The 24,680-nt window shown below is 39.2% G+C and overlaps 1 protein-coding gene across 1 annotated transcript in view; it reads right to left on the minus strand.

The window, feature by feature from the left end:
- MYO10 (myosin X) overlaps positions 1 to 24,680 on the minus strand; it is a 210,203-nt gene that overhangs the window by 69,366 nt on the left and 116,157 nt on the right. The window contains exons 6-19 of the mRNA XM_036109218.2: positions 23,127 to 23,251; positions 22,644 to 22,657; positions 22,442 to 22,526; positions 21,670 to 21,773; positions 13,241 to 13,370; positions 11,465 to 11,583; positions 10,215 to 10,361; positions 9,930 to 10,030; positions 9,744 to 9,810; positions 9,142 to 9,234; positions 8,652 to 8,720; positions 8,375 to 8,457; positions 6,083 to 6,191; positions 3,495 to 3,575 (exon numbers count right to left, since the gene is read on the minus strand). Coding sequence (XP_035965111.2) covers positions 3,495 to 3,575; positions 6,083 to 6,191; positions 8,375 to 8,457; positions 8,652 to 8,720; positions 9,142 to 9,234; positions 9,744 to 9,810; positions 9,930 to 10,030; positions 10,215 to 10,361; positions 11,465 to 11,583; positions 13,241 to 13,370; positions 21,670 to 21,773; positions 22,442 to 22,526; positions 22,644 to 22,657; positions 23,127 to 23,251 — 1,327 coding nt within the window. The remainder of the gene's footprint in view (positions 1 to 3,494; positions 3,576 to 6,082; positions 6,192 to 8,374; positions 8,458 to 8,651; positions 8,721 to 9,141; positions 9,235 to 9,743; positions 9,811 to 9,929; positions 10,031 to 10,214; positions 10,362 to 11,464; positions 11,584 to 13,240; positions 13,371 to 21,669; positions 21,774 to 22,441; positions 22,527 to 22,643; positions 22,658 to 23,126; positions 23,252 to 24,680) is intronic.

The raw sequence follows: 24,680 nt of genomic DNA on the forward strand, positions 1-24,680 counted from the left end.
GGTTTGGACACTTTGAGCCAGAAACTAGTACTGCCCAATGAATCACAACAGAAAAAAGCTAACAGGCTACACACTGCCACCTAAAAATGGTCTAGTGGAGAAGTCTGCCCTTTGTAAACTCCAAAATTCTAAGCCGAGCAGAAGACTACATCCTGCAGTGCTGTGTAAGGCAAAGAACTGACCGCACACGAGCCCCTAAGGAGAAGTAGGCTTTTTTTTTTCTTTTTAACTTTTTATTTTAATTCCACTATAGTTAACACACAGGGTAATATTAGTTTCAGGTGTACAATATAGTGATTCAATAATACATCACCGGTGCTCATCACAAGTGAACTCCTTCATCCCCATCACCTATTCTGCCCATCCCCCCACCCCCTCCCCTCTGGTGACCATCAGTCTGTTCTTCACAGCTAAGAGCCTGTTCCTTGGTTTGCCTCTCTTTTTTCCCTTTGCTTGTTTGTTTTGCTTCTTAAATTTCACATATGAGTGAAATCATACAACATTTGTCTTTCTTGGACTTATTTTGTTCAGCATAATAGCTTCTAGCTCCATCCATGTTTTTGCAAATGACAAGATTTCATTCTTTTTTTTTTATGGCTGAATAATATTCCATTGTATTCAAAGGTAGGCTTTTTAAAATTTGCCTCCTAACTTGGCACCAGAATTTCTCAATGCTAGTGAAATGTCTTTTATACAATACCTAAGATTAGCTACATGTTGTTTCTAAAAAAAAGTCCACAATTGCTATAGCTGAATTGACAGAATGTCTAGCATTTCGGTTATATTCTCCCTGCTTGCACTTACTTTTCAAAGCAAAACACAAAAATCCCAAATAACAAAAACCTTGTAATATTCCCAACAAAGGACTTCCAGATGCTTTAGGCCCAAGCACCCACTCTGAGCTTCACGCTTGTCAAGGAGGGGAGGCAGCCTCTCCTACAAGCTCAGGGCCCACTGGGCTGTGTGCTCACACTCAAAAAAGCTACCACAGGAGTCTTGGATATGTTGGATATGCTCCTAAAAGCACAAAGCAACTCCTTCACTTTCTCTAAGGCCACATGTCTTTAGGCCAGACTTTAAAGCCACTGTTTTTACCCCTCTGGTCATAGAATTTTCAAAAATAAACCCTCCAGAATCTGCCCAAACCCATGATCCATGTTCCTGAATGATGCACAATATACCTACATACACATAAGCTTGAGTACATCCTCTCAAGGTCCCCTGAAGAACAAATTGCTGGAAAAGGGTATGACGTAGGGAGAGACAGTCTCATCCCTTTGCACCAGAAATATATACTCCCCATCTATGGGGTGACGGCAGGTAGGATTTTCCCCGTGAAGTTTCTAGAAGCACCAACCCTTGGACAGAAGAAAACTTGTAATAAACTCCACAGGAGGGTTGTTTACATCCATTTCATAGACCATCAACACCAGTAACATCTGATATTTTCAATGGGACCAAATGAATGCTAAGCAAGTCGTAATTAACTATTTCCATATTCTAATTAGCATCTTCACACTTAAAATCACACCTACATCCTGGGCCTCAGACAAGTCGGTTCACGTGTCTGAGCCTTTACTTTCTGGTTGCATTTCCAATGGTACCAAGACATCTTTCCAGAGCCTCCTAGGGCCCATCTCTTGGTGAGCATTAACTAGTGTCTGCCAAGGTCAGGCGATGGAAAGCCTGTAGGCAGGACACATGAAATAGGACGCTGGGCCGGCGCGTTCCCTTAAATGCAAAAACCAAAGCAATTAGGCGCAGTCACATCCCAGCCAGAAAAAACAGACGTCAAAAAGAGGTAATTTCTTCAATATTCTGCCTGCTGAAGGGCTTTCAAGCAGGCCTAATTTCAAAAGCGATTACAATTTAAAGGAAAAATTCCATGTCACCTGAGAAAGAAAACAAATACACGAGGCACCGAGTTTTTCGAATTAAAATTTCTATCCTTATATTAGTGCTGGCATGGCGGGTCCCCATTTCACTAAATCTAAGACACCAATGCCTATAAACCTGCATGATTAGGTTACATATCCCAGAAACAAGAAAAGAGCTCCCAATTAAACTATGGCTTGCCAGAAGCTGTAAAATGCACCCCAACACCCAGGTCCTTATATTTTGGGGAAAAAATGGCATGTTTGAAGGATAAAATATGGTATTATTAACACTGTTGTAAAGAGAGGAAGGGTAACAGGTCAAACAGCTCCTGTGAGTATAGATCCAAAGCGTGAAGTCCATTTGTATTGTAAATACTGCCCACTGAGGTTATGAAGTGAAATATACACCAGCCGACATGGTATATTACTATGTTTTGACTAGTAATTTCCTACATTGTGTCCCAAAACTACATATGGTATATGCTGCCATTTTTGTGATAATCTAAGACATCTGAATATAAATTCAAGAAATAGAAAGACAAGCTACTCTTTTAAGCTACCAGAACAGATGCACAGATCTTCCACATAGGACCAATCTCAGCTGCTTTATGCCTTACAAATACCAAATTCCCCACCATCGCGGCTCATAGTAAGCCAGCAAACCTAACAGGTTACTCTTGGTTAAAGAAAGCATCCATCCTAGAAGACAGAGAGTTCAATATTCCTGTTCTTAGAAACAATTTTAAACCATAAATGAGGAATCACTAATATTAAAGTCACAGGCAACTGGTAAACAAGATAAAAAGTAAGATCTAGCATCAGCAAAGTTATCAGAATATAACACAAGTCTCGGGAAAACAGTTCAGGTCAGATTCCTTTGCTCAAGACTTATTTCCACATAAGGGACCAATGACATTTCTGTCTTTGGGGGGGGGTCCCTATCTTCAGGAGGTTACTAAGAGTTGATTATTTCCCAAATCAAGATAATTTCCATTTTTCAACAACATTTTAGGGCAAGGTGCCCATTTAGTCTTGGATTCAGCAACTACATACATTGAATACTAAATTTTCTTTGTTTAGATAGCTTCTGATAACACTCATATTGTTTCTGATCAGGCTACGGCATTAAAAAGCTAACCTCACAGAGCCTACCCATGAAAACTGACGATGGCAGCCTTTCAGGAGTTTTCAAATTAGGCCTGACCACATGGTTAGAATCCTTCAAAATCAGCATTGCTACTTAGAATACAGAGCCTTCATCATGTTTAACAAGAAAGCAACATGAAAAAAGAAATCAACCACAAAACCTACACCAACTATCTCTTCCATAATAGAAGACTGCCCCAAAATTCCAAACCAAATCCTTAAAAAAAAAAAAAAAATCGTGAAAGCTTCACAACGTTTCCTTTTAAACTAGATTTCTCTAAAGCTTAATAGCATCCTTCAGAAGCAGACAAATAGGCCCAGGAGACAAAGGGAATTTTTCCATTTAATGTTAGGTTATAATAATGTTATATATGCTTGAACCATCTATGATGAAAGGACTTTAGAGAAAGTGCCCCAGGAGGCGGTGTCCTTAAAGACCCAGCCTCAGTCTAGCACTGCTGTAAATCTTACCTTCTGCGTGTTTGGCTTGATACAGCGAACAAAGAAAGGATTAGAGGAGCTTAGCGTTGCCATTAAGGAATGCAGTGAGTCCTATTAGAAAGGAAAAAGTATATGTTGATTTAGTCTCTTACTATGCCATTCTTTAGATTTCTCAGCATTCTAGGCACTGATCAGAAACAGGAATAAAAACCAATATAAATCATAGGACTAACAGTTTTTACTTTTAACGTTGTCATTCTAATATAAAATAAAGCCAAGATACTACAATTCATAGTCACTGAAATTATTTCATAGCATACAAAGCTCATTTGTCACTTCTTTGAAATAGTATCATTAAAAACAAAAACACTGTGTTAACCAGCAAAGAAGTAACCCCAGGCTATTTCGATGTTGCATACAAAAAACCTGTCCTCTCCCCCTTGGAGTTTTTTTCTCCTAATTCATTATTTCCATCAAAATGAGTCTCTACCCGTATTCCACAATCTCTCAACTCTCACCCTCAAATCACCAGGCAGATCAATCTTCTGTAATACTGCTTTTTTTGTTTGTTAAGATTTTTTGTTGTGGTGGTTGTGAAGAATTTTTAACATTTCCCAAAGCAGACAGAGTGTGTAATGAGCACTCATCACCAGCTTCAGCTCATGGCTAATCTCATTTCATCTGATCCCTGTCTGCGTACATACTATGCCCACCCTTCATAGGAAAGCAAATCCCAGACAGCGTATTAGTTCATCCCTCAAGATTTCAGTGTGTTATTAAAGGCTACACACTTTCAAACATGTATGCCATCACCAGATCATCATCCTAAAAAGCTTTAATAGGAGTTCCTTAATACCAATATTAAAAGAAGCAACTGTCTCAAATTTCATATTAAATCTTCAAATGTCTCAAATTTCATAATTTTTAAATGGTCTGTTCTTTGGGGTGCCTGGGTGGCTCAGTTGGTTAAGCGTCCGACCCTTGGTTTCAGCTCAGGTCACGATCTCAGGGTCCTGGGATGGAGCCCTGTGTGAGGCTCAGTGCAGAGTCTGCTTGAGTCGCCCTTTCCCCCTCCCCCCCCCGCCAAATAAATAAATAAATCTTAAAAAAAAAAAAAAAAGTCTGTTTTTTGAAATCAGAATGTAAATGAAGTTCTTGTATTGCAGTTGACGGGTCTTTAAGTCTCTTTAAAACTACTGGTTTTCCCTCCATTTCTGGCTCCTTTTTCTTCTTACAATCTTGCTGAAGAAACTGGGTTGTCTAGGGCACTGCATTGATGAGTTACTTCTCTGCCTCGAAAGCTTTAGGATTTCTCACAGATGACAAAATGGCCTGGTACACATGGCCCTTCATATCTTCTGGTACCAGTTTAACTCCATTCAAGGCATCCTGTCAGCTGGCCCCCTCTACCCACACTCTTACAGGAACAGAATCCAAAACTCCTGTCTCAGGACTCCTTTCTCCTGTCTGGTCTCTTGACCTGGAAGGCCTGCCCACTCTCTGCCATTTCCCTGATTCCTAGTGCAATTTAACCCCCAAATACCCACAAAGCCTTCCAAGGCAATTCCAGGCAACACCGCCCTAGAAAAAGGAAATGTAACAACTCCACCGGAAGACTAAGAGTCTAGGTTTTAGAGTCAGACAGGGTCACTTCAAATCTTAGTTTCAGTTCTTAGAGGGACTGAAGGGGTCTCTATCTCTCTACACCTCAGTTTCCTCATCTGTAAAATGGGGACCACAGTACATACTTACAAGGTCACGGGAGAAATGAACAAGATAGCGTACATGAAGTGATTAGCCCAATGACTGGCACATAATACATACACAATAAGTGGCAGCTATTTTTATTATAACACCTGGGTCAAACCTGCCCGTCCTATCACACAATCCAGCCCCGTCAGCAACGCTGGCGTGTCCCTGGCTCATCACCAGCTGCCCTGTACAACAGACCTCACACAGAACCCCACCGGATGCATCCCGCTCTGAGTAACTAAATGAAAGACAGACTCTTTGAAGGCAGATTTAATAAATGTCTATGGACTGACATGCCTCCACTTCTCTTCATATTAGGATCTGTTACTTGGGGGTAAAATGGAACAACTAAGTTCGGAAAGTAGTCTTTGTATGCTCTACCTCTAAACTTTCTAAAATGGCCAAATATTTAAAAGGCAAATAAGAATGGTCCTTATTTTCCCTGAATTCTGGGTACCTGGACAAGGTAACTGACATTGACCTTATTCAAATATGCACTTACTTGGTCATTATTCCTAGTTATGATACTGTCATCGTATCTGGGAAAAATACAAAAATCCACATGTGGAAAGAAATATACTCTATATTCACATGAGCCTCTAAATACAAATCAAAGTGATCCCACATGGCCAAACGGTCCTTCAACTTAGAATATGTAGCTATTTATTTTTAACAAGACAAAAAAAAACATCTACATGTTTTCATCTGACTCAGAAAAAGTATATTTTATTTCGAAAGCACTGTCTGGTGCCATGAAAGAGAAAAAACCAAATACTTTTATGGACCTCACATCCCCCCAATTTCTGCTTTCAATTCCTAAAATCACAGCAACCGTGGACTCATGAAAGCCAGCAGGGCAGACTAACCTTGAACTGTGAGCTGACTGTGGGCCGTCGATGTTTGCTTCCACATTTCAAGGTATCCTGGTTATTGCGGCTTGAAACGTGTTCAAACAGGTCATAGATGAAGTCGAATCTGTGTGAGCAGAGAGCAGGAGGGCCGTGAGGGGCCCAATTATTAGGTGCTGGATTACTGTAATTACCATGCCTGTTTCCCACTGATAGTGACCCATGAAGTCCAGGAAGAACTAGGACAGCTTCCAAAGATTTCAAAGCAACCATTGCCAAAGCGCTTTAGGCACTGAAAAAAAAAAATTGTGGCCCCCTTCTGAGCACTAGCGTCTTGCAGAAGAGAAGCAGACTGGGATGAAAGTGACCCAGGGTGACATGCCATTGAGGAGCGCTGTGTTTCCAGAGGGCCACCTAAATTCCTTGCAGCCTTGATGTCTGCCTGGTGAAGGGAGACGGTTTTGCCCATCTCACAGTGTTTCGCAGGTCCACCCAGTTAACAGAGGGAAAGCTGCTCATCTGCAGTGAAGTACACTGGGGTTTCAATCCTGCCTCCATCCCTTCCAAGCCACATGACTTGGGCAGATGCTGGACTTAGCCTCATTTTTCATTTGAAAAATGAAGGTAATTTTAGAATTTATGTTATTGCTAAAAAATTCTATAAAATTGCCACTACTAATAAAAAGTAAAAGTCTTCTCAACAACTTCCTATCTTTCTTGCATGGAAGACGCTACAGCCATGGGCTGTGAAGTGGGGGGCGGGTGGCTTCCCTGAGAGCAGGGAAGGCCTGGAGGACGTCCGAGCAGCCACCCCTCTGAAGGCCACACTGTCAAGGCTGTCCCGCCACTTCTCACTTTGCCCCCATCCCTTTTTCACTTTTGTTCCAGGGTGCTATTTCGTGCTCACCCTTTGAGGTTCTCTAACTGTGCTTTGAGCACTTTGGAGAAAAGCTCGGGTTCCGTTAAAATGTCATAAGTGTCAAAGGTGAAAGAGAGCAGAGCCAGCCCCTCACAGTTTTGTAGAGAGAAACCTGGACTGGAACAGAAACTTCTTCACTCCAGTCACAAAACCCCTTTACGTGAAGGCAGAGGTGACCAGCCGAACACCACCCTGCTGACCTCCACACCTGTGAGCTTCCCACAGCCAAAGGCCTCTATTTAACATCAAGGTCATTTTTAAATGTATCACTTAAAATCTAACAACTAAGAAATTGCTTTGATAGATAACATGCTATGGTATTTTTCAAACATCACCACTCTTCTTTTTTTAACCTTTTTTTTTTTTAAATAAACTCTGCCCCCAACGTAGGGCTCGAACTCAGGACCCCGAGATCAAGAGGCACATGCTCTACCAACTGAGCCCGCCAGGTGCCCCTGAATATTGCCATTTTATAGACCCAAAAACTCATCTAAAAATAAGAACAGCTGACAGTGCTGTAAATGGGTAATCTTCCCACAGGAAAGTTAAAACAAATCTAAATATCTTCCAGGTCTAAGCTCCTAAACTGACATTGTAGGTGGGTTTCCTTCACCCCAATTCACAGTGGTCTGTGTGACCAGGTGGCCACCGACATTTACATTCCTAAAAGTATTAGGGTTTTTAATAATTGTGCTACTTTCCTTCCTCAGATAATAAAAATTTGTTTCTGTAAAGAGATTCATGCTAGATCTGAAACAAGTATCGAAAGCTTCACCCCAAGGGTTATTTCTTGCCCTTTCTCCCACACACAGCCTCCTGCTTTAAAACACACAAACGGCTGGACTAACCAGCTACTGATGTAATGGTGTGAATTTACAATTCATGAATGAATAAATGAACGTGTAAGTTTGTCATCTTAGCTGAGTTAGTACTTGTTTATTTTTTCTGACATCCCTTAAACTAGAGACAGATGGGGTCCTACAGACCCAAGGCTGAAACCAATTTAACACATAGCTAGCTCTAAGCTTGTTGTGAAGAAAGGAGGTCATCCTGGTTATCAACTTAGGTTCTGGAGCCAAGCAGAGCAAATCAAAACTAGCTGTGGGTTCTTGGGCAAGGCACTTCACTGCTCCAAGAATTAGTCTGTTCATCTGCATACCAGGATTAATAGTCTCTAACTCATGGATATGCTGTACCTCATTAAATGGGAGTCACTGCTACTTGTATTACTTTCTTTATCTCGGTCATTTTATTAATGAAATATTGCCCGTGAAAGGAGATAATAAATCAAGTTGCTTCCATATTAATTTTTTCTGTATCTGTAAATTAAAAGAATTTGCACAAGTAATAGTTTGCTTGCGAAGGATGTCTTGGGGAGGAGACTGACATACCGGCTTTCTCTTAGCAAGTTGAGAAGATCATCTCTAAAGGTATCTCTGTTCTTCTCCAAGATGCCCCGGACATCATACTGCACCTGGTTTTTACAAAAAATAAATAAGAAACGGTACAACTGATCAAAAGAATAACTTCAGGTCATAAGCATCTCCTTTAAAAGCCAGACCCATGAAGAGAAGTCATTTTGATACATTTATGATTGGCTTCTGAAATTACTATTTCTCCAAATACCAAATGGGCAAATATCAATAAGGATCTTAATTAGGAAGTTACCTCTCCAGCGTAGTGTTTCACTCCAAAATTGTTGACTGCAACTCTGGGCTTCACGTAAAAGTGGTTATTCTAACAAAGAAACAAATACAAACGCCTAATTTCACTTACTGATTTGCACTGACTTCCCAAAAGAATTAACTACAACAGATCGTGAAAACAATTTGAAAACCCACCACACTTCAGAGGTTTAGGTCAGAGTGTGTGATACACTTTATCAAAACCACACAGGACTTGTCTGTCATCGCAGAAGTGAGGTTAAATTCTATACTCATCAACTAAATGTGGGCACGTTCTGACGAGTAGCCCCAAATCTATCCCTTTAACTTATTTCAACTTAGTTCTAGCATCTGGAGAAGACAGCTTTGCTTTGAGAAAAAAATTACATGTGGGAAGCACAGCAGAGCCAACAGCACTGAAATATCTTATGTGTAATCTTAATCCACAGATCTGCTACTCAGACATAATTAAGAGCTGGCAGGTTTTGACATACAGCGTGTTGACTGTGTAACTTCTCCAGTAACGTGCTGTCTGTGGCTTGAGGAAAATGGCTTTCTTCATTGATGAGGGCGAGGAGACCAAGTTTCTAGAAGAGAGAAGTTAAATGAATTAAAAGTTGAATGCCTCAAAATGTTTCAGAGCTTCCTTCCCCCCCTCAAGTATTTGTTAAAGGAAAAGGCACAGCAATTTCTTGGTTTAAAAAAATTCAGAATGATTCTATGAAGACATCCCATGAATTTAAGTGTCACAGAAACATGGAAAAATGGAACCCACCACGATTTTGTGGAGGAAAGTACAAGTGGCCAGTCTACTATTGGTGGTGGCAAAGCTTTCGATGCTGACTTAAAGTCTAAGTGAAGCCGATTCACATACTGTTGATTCTAAAATATGGAGTTCAATGAGACAATAGGCTTGAAGCTGCCAAGTATTTAAATTCAACCTTGCACATTTGCATGTATGTTTCCAAATGGTCCATTGTGTTCTAAACATTCACATCTTTGATGTACATGTTCGCACAAGCTATTTTGTTCCCATAAATATGAATCAGCCCAGCGGGACACCCTTGGGACTGCTACAATGCTTCAACAATGTTACCTTCTCAATCAGGTCCAAGCATTCACCATTGTCTATCCAGTCAATGTCTTCCCACACCAATCCCTCCCTGTAGCAAGATTTAAAAGGGCTAGGTTATAATAAAATAGAGCTTTAAAGCTATCTAATTAAGTGGCTGATTTAAAAAAAAAAAATTTTTTTTTGAAGTGGAATCCTATGAGTGCTTACCTGCTATATTCTAGTTGTTCCAGAGAAAAAATATGCTTGTTGAAATATTCCTGAAGTTTCTCATTTGCATAGTTTATATTGAACTGCTCGAAGTGATTAACCTAAGGGGGGTGGGAAACCATTCAACAAGTATCTTCAGTGCCCTTACTATTACATATACAGGTAAAGAAAAGGAAAAATAAATCTGCGGAGAAATATATCAATATTTATTTGAAAAGATTAGTTTACGATCAGTCAATAAGTGGATAGAAAAGAATTCATGCATCCCACTCGTCAGAAGCATACCTCAAAGTTTTCAAATCCAAAGATGTCAAGAATGCCAATGGATTTAAAGTCATCTTTGCCTTTGATCCTGCTGTTAATCTTCTTAATCACCCACTCGAAGCAGCGTGCGTAAAGTGCCATGGCCAAGGAGTCTCTGCTGTCTTCGGCCTGGGGGAGAGGAAACACGGTGACCGTCTCTGCTGACCCCGGACAGCCTGGGCAGGCAAGTCCATCCCTGCCCCCCTGAAGACACACGCACTGAACAGGAGTAACACCTGTGCACCCAATACCAAGTAAATTAGTACCATCTAGGAAAACACAGGTGTCTAAAGAAAGGGCGAACTGGAACTCACTCACTCTACAGTAGGATTCACTAGGACGCCCTTTACACAGCAGGCTTTCAAACTCAAGTTTTTATGTTGAGTTACAGGAAAAAATCTGAACCAACATATATAGAGCTACAAATTTTATCAGGTTTAAGACAACAGTTAAGGCCTAAGTTTTCTCATGATCATCTTCTCATAATCTACTTTTTAAAAAATTTTTAAGATTTTTATTTATTTGAGAGAGAGAGAGAGAGAGAGCATGAGCGGGGTGAGGGGCAGAGGGAGAAGCAGACTCCCCACTGAGCAGGGAGCCCGATGTGGGGCTCGATCCCAGAACTCTGGGATCATGATCTGAGCTGAAGGTAGACACTTAACCAACTGAGCCACCCAGGCACCCCTCATAATCTACTTTGAATACAGAAAAATTTTCTTCATGGTATGTATGATTAGCATTTTTACTTACCCAATCAAGAAACTGATATTAGATGGGCTGGCACATATAATTGGCTCAAGGCAGTAGCAGAAGCAAAACTAAGTACTACTACATAAATAATAACAATAAATTACAATAGCTCATGTTTATTTATTACTTAAGTAACTGGCATATATTTATTATTATCCTTACAAGAATCCTATGAATTAAGTATGATAATTATCCCTGTCTTACAGAGAAGGAAACAGACACAATGAATGCATTCCCCAGAAACGGAAAGTAGTATGTCAGGACTTGAACTCAGGAAATCTCCATCAGACCCAGTCCTCTTAGACGCTCGGCTGCACTACCTCTAAGAAAACGAACAACTTTGTCTCTTCCCCTCAGCAGGCGTATCTTCTTTATTTTGCTCATTTGAATGGTTTGTTGTAGTTACTTATTTGAATCAAAGCTGTGAATGTGAAACCCCAGGAGTGTCTTTTAAAACAAGCTCTGATGGCAAAGGCGCGTACCTGTTGAACAGTGAGAGGTGTGAGGATCTCTTCCCCCCTGAGGAACATGGATCTCTGCGTCAGAGCATCCGTGAGCTGTGCGGAGTCCAGCCCAAGTAGCTCTGCAGACCTGCCCAAGGCTGGAAATGAAGAACAAGGGGAAAGTGGATGCACTGAGCCAAGAAGGAATGGGCCACGGGACTCCAAAGCTAACTCCACAAGGCGATACATTACAGCAGAGAACATTCCTCAATCCCTCAGGTAGAATTTACAGAACACACTTTCTACTGGTAAGTTGTTCACTCCCTCAATGGGTCTCAGGCTAATAGCAGAGAACCTGGCGCTTGGACCAAGTGTGGTCCTGAGACCCCGAGGCAGGGGCTACCCAAGACCTGCCAGAGGCTTGCAAGGTCCTAACTATTTTCTGTGATAGTAAGATGTCCTTTGCTGTTTTACTCTCATTCCCTTACCATGGTACAGAGGAGTTTTCTAGTGGCTACATGACATGAGGTATCTCAACAAACTGAATGCAGAAGCAGATAAGAGAATCTAGCTGTCCTCCATGACATCAAATGCTTTAAAAGTTTGCAAAAATGTAAGACAATGTCACTCCATTTTTAAGATTTTATTTATTTGAGAGAGAGAAAAAGAGAGAGAGCACAAGCAGGGGGGCAGGGGGACAGGGGGAGCGGCAGGCAGAGGGAGAAGCAGGCTCCCCGCTGAGCAGGGAGCTCGACGCCGGGCTTGATCCCAGGACCCTGGGATCACGACCTGAACCGACTGAGCCACCCAGGTGCCCCACAATGCCATTCTTCTCACGGATTTTCTTTTGTTTTGGAAAACAGTCTTTTAAATAAAAATATGATTATTTCTTTTAATATGAAATGGGTTTTTTACAGTTATTTCAAAATTAATTAGTTTTTTTACAACACCTCAGTTAATTTCCAAGGCAGTAACATGAACAGACATGACCCACATAAACAATAGCTCTTTGGAGTTCTCTATGGTTTCAAGATGATTCAGAGGCGCTGGGACAACATGTTTGAGAACCACTGACCTACAGCGCTGTCCTCGCCTATAGCCCTTTCAACCTTTAGCGCATCCAATCTCCAAGGCTTCGTGCCCTACACGCCGCTTCCATTGGGAAAGTTCCAGAAGTAAATACAGAAATCACTTCAGGAAAAGTGTATATATGATTAGCATTTTTACTTACCCAGTCAAGAACAACTGGAAAAGGACAACTGACATAGTGATGCGCGTATTAATTTTTAGTCTTGACAACACGTCAGTGAAGCACTTTATAGATAAGACACCCAGGCACCCCTCATAATCTACTTTGAATACAGAAAAATATTCTGTAGTGAGAGTTGGGGGATACGTAACTCAAGGAAACAGGCTGTGGCAGAGCTGAACAGTGAACAGCATTTCCACCCGAGAATGAACGGTCTTCCCAGGACACCACATCACCACTCACAAACTATGCAAAAGAAAGCAACACCACACCCCTGACCCCTATCATTCTTCTACATCTAATCCTCGTTGCTTGTATTTCTTTACTGGGTCCATTTTCCTCTGTCCTTGCTAAGAATGAGAACAGAGCCACCATCCCTCCAAAAATCACTTCTCTTAGGCTTGGACCCTCTCTTAGCTGACAGTTCCCATCAAATACAAAGTTCTGTAAGTCTCTGTCCAGGGTCAGAAAGCTCTTTCTGTAAAAGGCCAGAGAGTAAATATTTTAGGTCTAAGTTCCCTATGAGGAAAAAGCCAAGGGAGGGAAGGAGGGAGGAGGCATCCTACCCGTTTTGAAGGACACTTGGGCCCCACCAGCAGTGATAAATTCTATGTTCCCAAGATGTAACACACCAGCAAGCAACCTCAAAACCTCCCAAACTTCTTCTTTGCTGAACTGCATCACTTCCATCGCCGTCTGAAAGAAAATCAATGTATTTAAGGTTTTGTTGTTTTTCTTCCATAGTAAAGAAAATGAAAAACCCATTACTCAGTAAAATTGTTAGGTATTGTTCTAAAGGCAAGAAAACAAGAAATAGATTCATGACCCCTCACTTTTAAATGATAAAGCCTTTGCACAGGCACCCATAAAAGAATGTGATATTACAGAAGAACTGTACAATGTGGAGAGATCACCCAATCGATGACATGAGATATCTGCCTTATTAGGTACAAGTCTGCCAGTGACACCACAGAAGAATTACCTAAGAGAGTCACAGTAATGATGGTGAAAAAGAAATGCTTTTTCTGTAGATACTGAAGCAAAATGGAATATTTATTTTCTTGCACATAAGTTGGTGGGGAAGGGGAAGGCTTCATGGGACTGCTCCAGTGTAAATTTCAGGGCTTTTCCTTAATGGCTAAATGCAGCAGGAACCCAAGTCAGAGGAATAAAATTCTCTATTAGGAACTCTGTAGATAGGAGAGTCTCTGCTCCTTTTATAATAGATACTGATGGATTAGATGAATGGATTCAGATCAGTCTTCCCTAGACATTCATCACATCTCTTTTTAATTTCTCCAAAGAACTTTTAAAGATCTTGTCTTGGCCCCTCCATAGGAAATGGAAGTTAACATAATGCTGTTTGGGGGAAAATAAAAATAAACAGGCCCCTACAGGAGAGGAGGTTTGTTCCCAAATACAAGTATCTAAACAACTGAAGGCAGGTATCGTCTGAATCACATCGAAGATCTGCTCATTTTCTATTGTGATTGATTGACTGATTTCAGAGATGGGGTGCAGGGGGGAGAGGGAAAGAGAGAATCTTAAGCAGGCTCCACACCTAACGTGGAGCCTGACACGGGGCTGGATCTCAGGACGCTGAGATCATGACCTGAGCAGAAATCAAGAGCTGGACGCTTAATGCTTAAACTCGAGCCACCTAGGTGCCCCTCTATTATGATTTAGAAGCCATACCCTTGTCAAGAAAAAAGCACCCCTCTCCCCCAACTGAGGACAGAATTGTTGGCAATACTGATGAAAATGACCTACCAAGAGCACGTGGGCCCACAATGCAATAATCGTGACAATGACAATCACTTCAGGGGATTAGGAAGGAAACTGGGCACCACTGTGAAGCAGGAGAAATTGTAAAAGGAAACAACTGGAGATTTAAAATGTGAAAAGTTTTAACTTCTTTACAAGGAAAAAACAAAGTTGAAACAAAAGGCAAAAACAATAGGCAGGACAACAATTTAAAAATTATAAGGGAAGGAGCAATAGCTTAGCCATAATAAAAGAGATATGAACAACAAAAATAAAATAGGCATTTCTTATGGGAGCATATGCAAATCCTTCCTAGAAATCAAACATGTACTAATCAAAGAAAATCTGAGATCGTTTCTATTAAATTAGCAAAAAACTTGTGACTGATAAACCTAAAATTGGTGAAACTGGGACATTTATGCACTGATCATTGGTGCCAGACGTTAATATGATCTTTTTGGAAAACAAGATTATATGGCCGCAGATGTACATAAACTTATAATGTTCAGAGAGGTTCAATAACTTTCACAGGGTTGCACAACCAATATTCAAAGTCAGGCCCAATGAACCCAAAGTCCACAAACTTATTATCCAGCCGATGTTATTACTTTCTAAAGACATAAAAAGAAAAAAGCAATCTCTTATATAATCTTCCATAACTTCCATGCTGGAAATTAATTCCAAGGAAAATCTCAACAGAAAAAGGAAGTTCTATAAAATATTCACTGCAGCGTTATATTAACACGTCGAGAAAAAAATTCTAACTATCCTATAATCAGACAAGTCAAATACAGCAATAGTTGAGAACAGTTCAATAGTTTAGAATAGTGTGTACTTTTTAAAGGAAATTATGATCATCCAGAAACATGATTTATGATAGCTTTATGTAAAAAGTTTAAAATTATATTTTTGTGGGGTGCCTTGCTGGTCGCTAAAGCATGGGACTCTTAATCTTGGGGTGATGAGTTCAAGCCCCATGGTGGGTATAGAAATTACTTAAAAAAAAATAAAACCACATTATCAGTAAATTTTTTAAAAATTATATTTTTGCAACTTTTTTTTTTAAAGTAATCTCTACACTCAATGTGGGACTCGAACTTACAACCTCAAGATCAACAGTCGGATGCTCTACCAAATGAGCCAGCCAAGTACCCCATAAAGAAAACCACGCTGGGAAGTAAATATACTGTATTGAAAATAGTTGCAATGTTAGTGTCGGTAAACTCAAAAACATTATGTTCCATCATGTCTTTTAATGTTTTGACAATATTTTTACAATAACAGTACAATATTTTTACAATATTAATGGGTGAATGGATAGATAAACAAATTGCTGCCTATTCAATGGAATACCACTCACTAGAAAAAGGAATGAACTGTGTTATGTATGATGTAGATGAGTAAAAGGAGCTAGACAGGAGAATACCCTCTGTATGATTTCACTTACAAGAACCTCTAGAAGAGACAAATCTAGCGATTTATGCCTGAAAACAGATAAGTGGTTTCCCAGAAGTAGGGTGGCTGGGAAGGGCCAAGGAACTTTTGGAGTAAAGAATCACCCTTCAGGGCGACAAACCACGAGAGACGATGGACTCTGAAAAACAAACTGCGGGTTCTAGAGGGGAGGGGGGTGGGAGGATGGGTTAGCCTGGTGATGGGTATTAAAGAGGGCACGTTCTGCATGGAGCACTGGGTGTTATACACAAACAATGAATCATGGAACACTACATCAAAAACTAATGATGTAATGTATGGTGATTAACATAACAATAAAAAATTAAAAAAAAACAATAAACAGAGGCTTTACTAAGAAAAAAAAAAAGAATCACCCTTTATTTTGATTGTGGTTGTGGGTACATGGGTGAGTAAATTCAAAATCCATTAAAATGTATATTTTAAATGGTAGCGTTTTATTATATGTACACTGCCTTTCAATAAATCTGATTACAAATAATAAAAACACCATGAATTATTTAATCAGGTGTTTAAAGACTCATTTCATTGGTGCAAGTAGAAATTGACACAAAGAATAAGATTAGTCGAGTGCTTATCAATTAAAAAAAACATATGGAAAAATATTTATTCAAATTTACTTATTCTAAAAGTTAAAAGTAAAGAAAGGTAGTTAATACAGAATAATTTCTTATTCTCAAGACTCTTAAAATAGCAGTAAGGACCAAATCAAACAGCAAAATAATTATAAAGCACCTACACTGTACAAAAGTTAATACTTTCCCTCTCTATGATGAAAGTTTTCCTCCTATAACGCATATTCAACACTACCTTATAAAAAAATTCTTAGATCATAGAAATGAAATCCTTTACTATTTAAGTCAACTACCTGGACTTTATAAACACTAAAAGGAAATAAGACCAAAAAAATAAGTTTGCTGTAGCAGAAAATGTCAAGTTATCACATGAAAAATATCAAGAGACGCCCAATGAAAATATTCTTGGCTAAGTTCTTAAAGTACATACCGAAGTCATATAAGGAGATAGAAAGCAAATAAAACGTGCTTACTCTGTTAATAAATTTGACTACTTTCAATCTAACTCTAAGTGAATTAGGAGTGTGGTGATTAGTAATTGCATTAATCATATTGCGGGGTAATTTAATGGCTGCCCCCAGTTGGCAGCAGCGTGGGCATACGTGCTGGAACCACCAGTAAGAGCCTCTACTTACTGTGCCCTACTGTCCTGTTTACAGTCTCTCCAGTTGCAATCTCCACCCCCCTTCGGCAAGAGTAGCCACTTTAAAGCTTATTATCATTACCTTATTTTCTCAACGATATGGCTGCAAGACTTAAAAAACAGGCTGGGAAATTCTCCGTATAGTTCAGAAGCACCAAACAGCAATTTAGTTATAATAAAACTGGCACAAAGTTAAAATATTTTCAATAAAGTCCTTATTAAGCACATAAAAAAAAAAAAATAGGTGTTTGGGAAAGTGAAGGTGGGCAGTGGGGGAAGAAGAGGGATGACAAATATGGGATCTGGTCCCAATTGTGAAGAACCAAAGGAGGCCAGGCTCATGGCACTAGAAAGTAATAGAAAGGAGGGGCAAATTTCAGGTGCTCTACTGCCAGAAGGTACATCTGCTTAGGGTCTCAGGCAGTTGGCTGTGAGGTGTAGAGGTGCCATTCAAGGCAAAGGGACCACAGATGAACAAATGGTGTCACTGAAACAGTGGAAGGGGAGGCTATTCTGGGTATAGTAAATTGCAAGTAAGCAATCTGATAATAATTTATTATGCAATGTGACGATAGGCAATATTCTGTTACTTTATAATATAAAATTTGCTTATGCTGCCAAGTTCACCACCACCGAAAGAGATTGATGTTTCCATGCTTGGCAAAACTGAGGTTTAAAGTCCGCCCTTTAAGTCTTAATAAAATCTGACTCATGTGGAATGAATTTATGCATACATACACAAGGGCTCATACCATTAAAAACCCATGGATAAACCCAGTAAGGCTGATAAGGTCTAGAAACCCCAGTCCTGGTCCACAGCCAGGAAGGCTATAAACATTCAACATTTGTGGAGTAAGAGAATCTGAAAAGATTATCACCCAAAGACCCCTGCTACTTCACACACATTTTATCAGCCACCATTCTGGTGGGTCAAATGCAGATAAATTAGTTGCTCCTATTGACTTGAAATTTCTAGGGCAACTTGAAAGGCTGCATAAAAACATGGCTATAAAATTTAGCATACATTCACAGAGTCTGCACCAGGAAAAACCAGGTCCTCTAAAGCTGCCCGGGGTACTTAACAGGCACTTATTTATATTAATGTCAAGTGGTGGCAATAATGAACTCTAAAAACACAGAAAGCAAATTCTTAATAAAATAAGCAAAATTCTTAGAAGACATATACAAGAGTATACTGACATTGAAGTTGATAAAAAGACTCATTTTTTCAGCAGCTAAAAATGACATTTGCATACATAATTCACAGAAATAATTTCTATGAACATTTCAACATATTCTGCAAACAAATATCCTTCAGCCTTAATGGAATGTGGTCCCTTCCCTCCCTTTGATCCCAAAACCTCTGGGGAAAGCAGCTTTATGAAACTGAAATATGAAGATACAAATTTAAGTGGTATTTGATTTTGGAGGAAAATACTGAGAGACAAATTTCATTAAAAGCAGCTGTACAATATGATTCAATCTTTTTTCCTTCTTCAGCAGAATACCGGGGTTATATGTAGCTTATTTACTGCAATCTCCTTGGTGCCTAGAACAGTGCCTGGCACATAGTAGGTGCTCAAACATGTTGAATATATAAAACCGACTTCGGCCTGAAGAGTTCAGTGTCTCTTTCTCACCATTCCTGTGTCACTCCTGGTTACAGAGTACTGCATAAGGCAGAACAACGGGCTGGCTGGTATCGACAGGATACTTTTGATTGTAGAAATTGCAATTTTAGGAATGTAATCATAATTATATAATCATTAAAGCTGATATAGTCACTGTAAATACATGATAACACAGAATAATAAAATCCTAGAATTCTGCCTCATGAGATAACATATTTGGTTTATTTTTTGTCCCAGCCTTTTTTCTGCATATAATTACTATATCAATTATCGTAAATTATACATAAAATGTTTTTTTTAATTTTTTTTAATTTTTTAAAAGATTTTATTTATTTATTTGAGAGAGAGAGAGAATGAGAGACAGAGAGCATGAGAGGGAGGAGGGTCAGAGGGAGAAGCAGACTCCCCACCAAGCAGGGAGCCTGATGCAGGACTCGATCCCAGGACTCCAGGATCATGACCTGAGCCGAAGGCAGTCGCCCAACCAACTGAGCCACCCAGGCGCCCATAAAATGCTTTTTTAAATAAAAGGATTATCAAGTGTTGCAGCTTATCTTCCTCAATTATAAAATAAGCAAGTTTTCCCATATAATTAAATATATTTGAGCATATGTTTTGCTTGCTCTAAGGGGACCTAATTTTATGGCTATAACAAATTATTTAAGCTAATCCTCTATTTGTGGTTCTTGCAGGTTAAGGTAAAGGGAGAAAAAAAATGGAGAAAAATCTTACTTTTTATAGAAAAGAGTGTTTTTCCTCCTTTCTGAAAAGGTGCACATTTTTTCTTTTCTGACTGTATTGCTTAGAACTTCCAGAAAGTTAAATAATAATAAAAACTACATGTTCCTGATTTTAATAGATAGCAGCTAGGTTTTCATTGCCATTTCTAATAGGTTGACACCAAAAAGTAATCACAAAGTAAATATTTAAATAATTTAAACTTGTAAGCTTGTTGTCTCTATCAATTTCATGTACAAGTTTTCTTCTTTCTCAATGATACCTTTTCAATGTTAAGATGAGATTTTAAATGCTAAAACCTACTCTTTCAATTTAATAATAAAAGCTAGCAATCAATGAAAGCAGGGCGAGCCCTAAAAGTCTATCTGTAGGCTAGCAAAAGGCACAAACAATCCTGAATCAGAAAATGAAGGCCCAAGAGGAGAGCAGAGGAAAGCCAGCAGAGTAACTTCTCCGGGGCTCTCAGGACAAAGGGAGGACCCGATGCTCAGTGCACTCTAGTGGCCAGCAAGCTAATGAGTAGAAGACCTGCTGCTTTTTGGACAATTAGGAGTCTGTCTCCTGCCACAAACAACGTCCTTCTATCACAAAGCATTGTTCTCCAGCTTCAAGAAAAAAAAAAAAAAGGAAAAAAAATCCTGTCCTCCTTTGCCCTCTTCATCAAAAATGAGTTTTCATATTTATTCTCACACACAGTAAAGACAAAGACAATACTAAACGAATTGAGAAGAGAGAAAGTCTGAGTAGTAAGAGAATTCCAGGGGCAAAATAAAATTGGGAAAGAAAACTTAAAATAGTTAAACATTTCATAAAATCCAACTCTCAAGGCCAATTCTCATGCTGTCCAGGGTACACAGCAAAAGGTGCTCTCAACAGGGGCTTTTCTGTTAACAGTTTCAAGGAAGGAGATTTGGCAAGAGAAACCCCTCTGCATTATAAGTGACAGAATAAAGGGGAGACAGAGGGGAAGAGGATCATATTATAGCCAATCCTGTTCTTAATTTCAATTTAAGATGTGGAAAATGATGTATGATATATATCTACTTAAAAAAAAAAGACCCTGATTTTATTCCACAAGGCATTTTTACAAACAATCTAGAAGAATAAATGGGGATCTTGAATAGAGAACTGTTGACAACTATAAAGAAAAGAACCTGACTGACAAATCTGGGCTGTACCAGAAGCTGGTCCCACCTGCCTGCCTTGTGGGTTAGAGTCTGGGGTTTGGAGGTAGACTCTTTCCACACCGGCTCTATCTAGTACTGTGTGTCGTTAGGCTGGACACCAACCTCTCTGAGTTGTAGAGTGTAGCCAACCAGGGTTCCTACCGTCACAGTGTTGTTAAGAACAATGAGAGAGATGGCCCATTTGAGCCCATATAACAAGCGCTCAGTGTCAGTTGCATTTATGATGATGAATCAACCCTAGATCCACCGTATCCAACTGTTGTAGTAAGTAATGACTCTGGCAAAGGAACGAAGACTGCATTGGCAAAATCTACTGGCCATTCTCAATCGGATGGGGCTATTAATAAAGCTCAATGACCAGGGTTCCTAAATGTTGTCACCTTATAACAAAGCTCTCGTGATAACAGAAAACTGTAAGAGACCACATGTATCGACACCGCAGAGTTGTGACTACTGTTCTTGTGGTCAGAATTGGTTGTCAGACAAGATCCTAATAGTCACCTGGTCTAATGGTTGACAGATTTGGTTTTAGCTGTAGAAACTGTATGTATGTATGTATGTATGTATGTATGTATGTATAAATAAATAAATAGCTCAAAAAAGAAAGACTGGCATGTTCCAGTGCCAAGCCTATATTTTTTTAATACAGTTCCATGTCAACTCCCCATCTGGCCTGAATGCCACAGATATTCATCCACCTTCTAAAGAAAGAGGATTCTCTTCCAGTCTGGAACATTCTTTATCATGACTTAGAACAAAAAGAAAGTACCTATTCTCAGTACAGCGGTGCAAATGTAATTACTTCTATTTTCATTAAAAAAATTTTTTTTGACATTCTTTCCTGCTTTGTTGAAGATTAGTTGACCATAGAGTTGAAGGTCCATTCACAAAAAAAAAAATTTTTTGAAACAGGAAATGAAAGTCGCTTTTTTTTTTTAGGGGGTTGTCACTCTTAATAAAGGTAAAATAAGAAAGTTAACTTACAATAACTTCCCTAAAGGATTCCTGGTCACTGATTGTCTTGTCTTCTATACATCCAGACTGACTCAAATAGTGATAGTTTTCTGGCACAGATAAATAAAATTCTTCTGCAAAAAGACAAAGAAAATCATAAAATCAGTATTTGGCCAGGTAAGACAGAATCCAAAAGAGTTCTCACTTTGTAACTTTAAAAAAATAAAGTATATAAATAATTCTATGCTAATTGTCTCCTATTAATATAAAAAAAAGATTCTCTCTTAATCATCATTTAGAGAAAATAAAAAGGATTTAATTAGGGCTCAGTAGGTTAAGCCTCCAACTCTTGATTATGCTAAAAAAAAAGCTCAATAAATAAAAATAAAAATAAAGGATTTAATTAAACGAGATGGCATGATAGAAAATGTTCTTGAAAAACTGATAAGGATCCTGTTTTATTTTCCCTTAAAAAACAAATGTTTAGAAATTAGCTTTATTTGGGTATGGTTTAAAAGTAAACCAGTTACAATATGCATCATACATTTTTTTTCATAAATAGCCTATAAATTAGAAAAGTACCAAGATCCCCAAAACAAAAAATTTAACATTTCTCTATTGATGATCTTCCCTCTACATTAGTTGGCTCTAAAATGGACTCAACATCTTTCGGTATTCTCATACATTTCATTTCAATTGATGGAATACCAACAAAACCCAAACAGATACCTTACTGATGGCTTTTCAAGGGAAAACCAGTTGCCAATCCATATACTTCTGTGCCGGTGTCCCATTCACTCACCTCTCTGTTCATGTTGTAGCCCTGCCAGCAGTGCATAGAATATGTGATAATTCCTTTCCCCGGGGTTTTGCCTTACTACTCGGTTCTGTGGGGATAAATCAGATTTCATCTGAGATGTTTCCTCCATTTAATTAACACAAACCAACTATTTCCGAAAATAATTATTACCGAAGAAAATGTGAATTAAATCATGTTTACTTACTTTTTCTAATAAATCTTCATGTGAAAAGCAATGGCCAGTCAAGGAACAAAACCAGGATATGACATGCTCAATTAGGCTTTAATTTTCTATTCTTTGTCACCCAAATAATTGCAAATCCCTGTTCCTTTGACATTGTGACTTCCAGTGCCAAGAGATGAGCCAACAAAGCATAGACTAGTTCATCTAAATCCAATTTCAAACAGGACACATGGTGTCCTAGGAGGTGCCAAACTATTTGACAAAATTGATCTCAAACAACAAACACTTGATGCTTGATGATGAATCCAATTTTCCAGATTACGAACATGATAGCAGAATTTTCCAAAAGGAAAACGGTTATCTCCCAGGATAGTTAATAAGTCAAACATAGTAATATTAAGCAATAACCGAAATGTTTCACATTACCTGTCCTTATGATAACCAAGAGCAGATTGTACTTAGAGAGTCAAATACTAAAGACAAGACCGAAATGAAACAGGATACAATCTACAATTCTCCCGCCCTGAATATTTCCCTTCTGGCAGATGTGCAGCTGAACGAACTTCCCAAAGCGACTGGAGTTGTTGTTGTACACGGTCTTGGCATTGCCAAAAGCTTCCATGATGGGGCTGTGGAAGACATGAGGACAACCTCCAGTTATAAAATACCTAAGTCATGAGATGTCAGTTTCAGCAGGGGAGATATATCAATAACATTGTAATCACTATGTAGGGTGACAGATGGTCACTAGACTTATTGTGGGGGTCATTTCATAATGTGCAAAAATAGCTCATCCCTATGATGTATACCTGAAGCTAATAGGATACCGTATGTTATTATACTTCAATAAAAAAATTAATAAAAAAAAAGTGAGGACAGCAGCGAGTGTTAATTAGGGGAGATCTAAAATCAGCAAGAGCATTCCTCACAAATGTCAAAATATGTAATTGCAAGAAAAATCTGAAATCAAAAGGACCTATGGTGACTATGTTTGTTTACAGAAGGGCCACACTTCCAAAGCGCTGGCTGAAATGGGTTTATAATGCACACTCACTTCGAATGAGAGCTCTTAGGGCTCGGTGGGCAGGCACAGGACGCTGCAGAGTTCAGGCGACCACAGTGGCTTGTCCTCGTGCAAATTAGCCTGGGCTTATATACCCAAGCCAGGGATTGCACAGAAAAAGACCCCACTTAAATTTCAGCAACTGAAAAAGTCCCAGTCCTGGGAATTTCACCCATTTGTTGTCTAGGGCAACTCATTTATAAGTAATTTCTTTGGGTCTTCCCCAACTGTAAGATGGGGTCAGACAAATCAGGGGGTGGCGAAGTTTTCTGTAAAGAACCAGATAATAGAGACTTTAGGCTTTGTGGGCCATGTGTTCTCGGTTACAACCCACTCGGCTCTGCCACTGTAGCTTAAAAGCAGCTGTAAACAATATATAAACAAATGAGTGTGTCTGTGTTCCAATAAAACTTTATTTACAAAAACAGGCTGCAGAAAGATGACAAAGTTCTGCAGATGGATGGTTTGCAATGGTGGCACAACAGTGTGAATGTGCTTAATGACACTAAGGTATACACTGAAAAAAATGTTTAAAATTATAAATTTTATGTTATATATATTTCATGACCATTGAAAGAAGTGTACGAATGCTAAAACAAAACCAGGCTACAGGTTATGGGCATCTGGCTGTAGTTTGCTGACTTCCAGACTAAATTCTAAATAACAAGATCTATAAGGTCTTCACTGGTTCTAAAATCTTATAAGGCACAAATCCGACATCGGGCCAATACATATTCAAATTAAGAATTCAGATGCTACCTCACCACACAGCCCTCTTTCAAAGTTCTGAGGCTCACTGCCGTCAGATGTACCACTGATCTTCTGCCACGTGAGAGGCTTTAAAAAAAATGCCATCTTGCCAACATGGTGCCTCCAAAGGGCTGGAAGACCAGCAGAGGCTCCCTCATCTCTGTGCTAAGGTCTCTGTTACACAGTGGCCAGAGGCTGAAATTTCTGCTCATAACAAGGCCTCCGAAAAGTGAGTCAAGGGCTCG

Source organism: Halichoerus grypus, chromosome 2, assembly GCF_964656455.1.
Source record: "Halichoerus grypus chromosome 2, mHalGry1.hap1.1, whole genome shotgun sequence".
NCBI classification, from domain to species: domain Eukaryota; kingdom Metazoa; phylum Chordata; class Mammalia; order Carnivora; family Phocidae; genus Halichoerus; species Halichoerus grypus.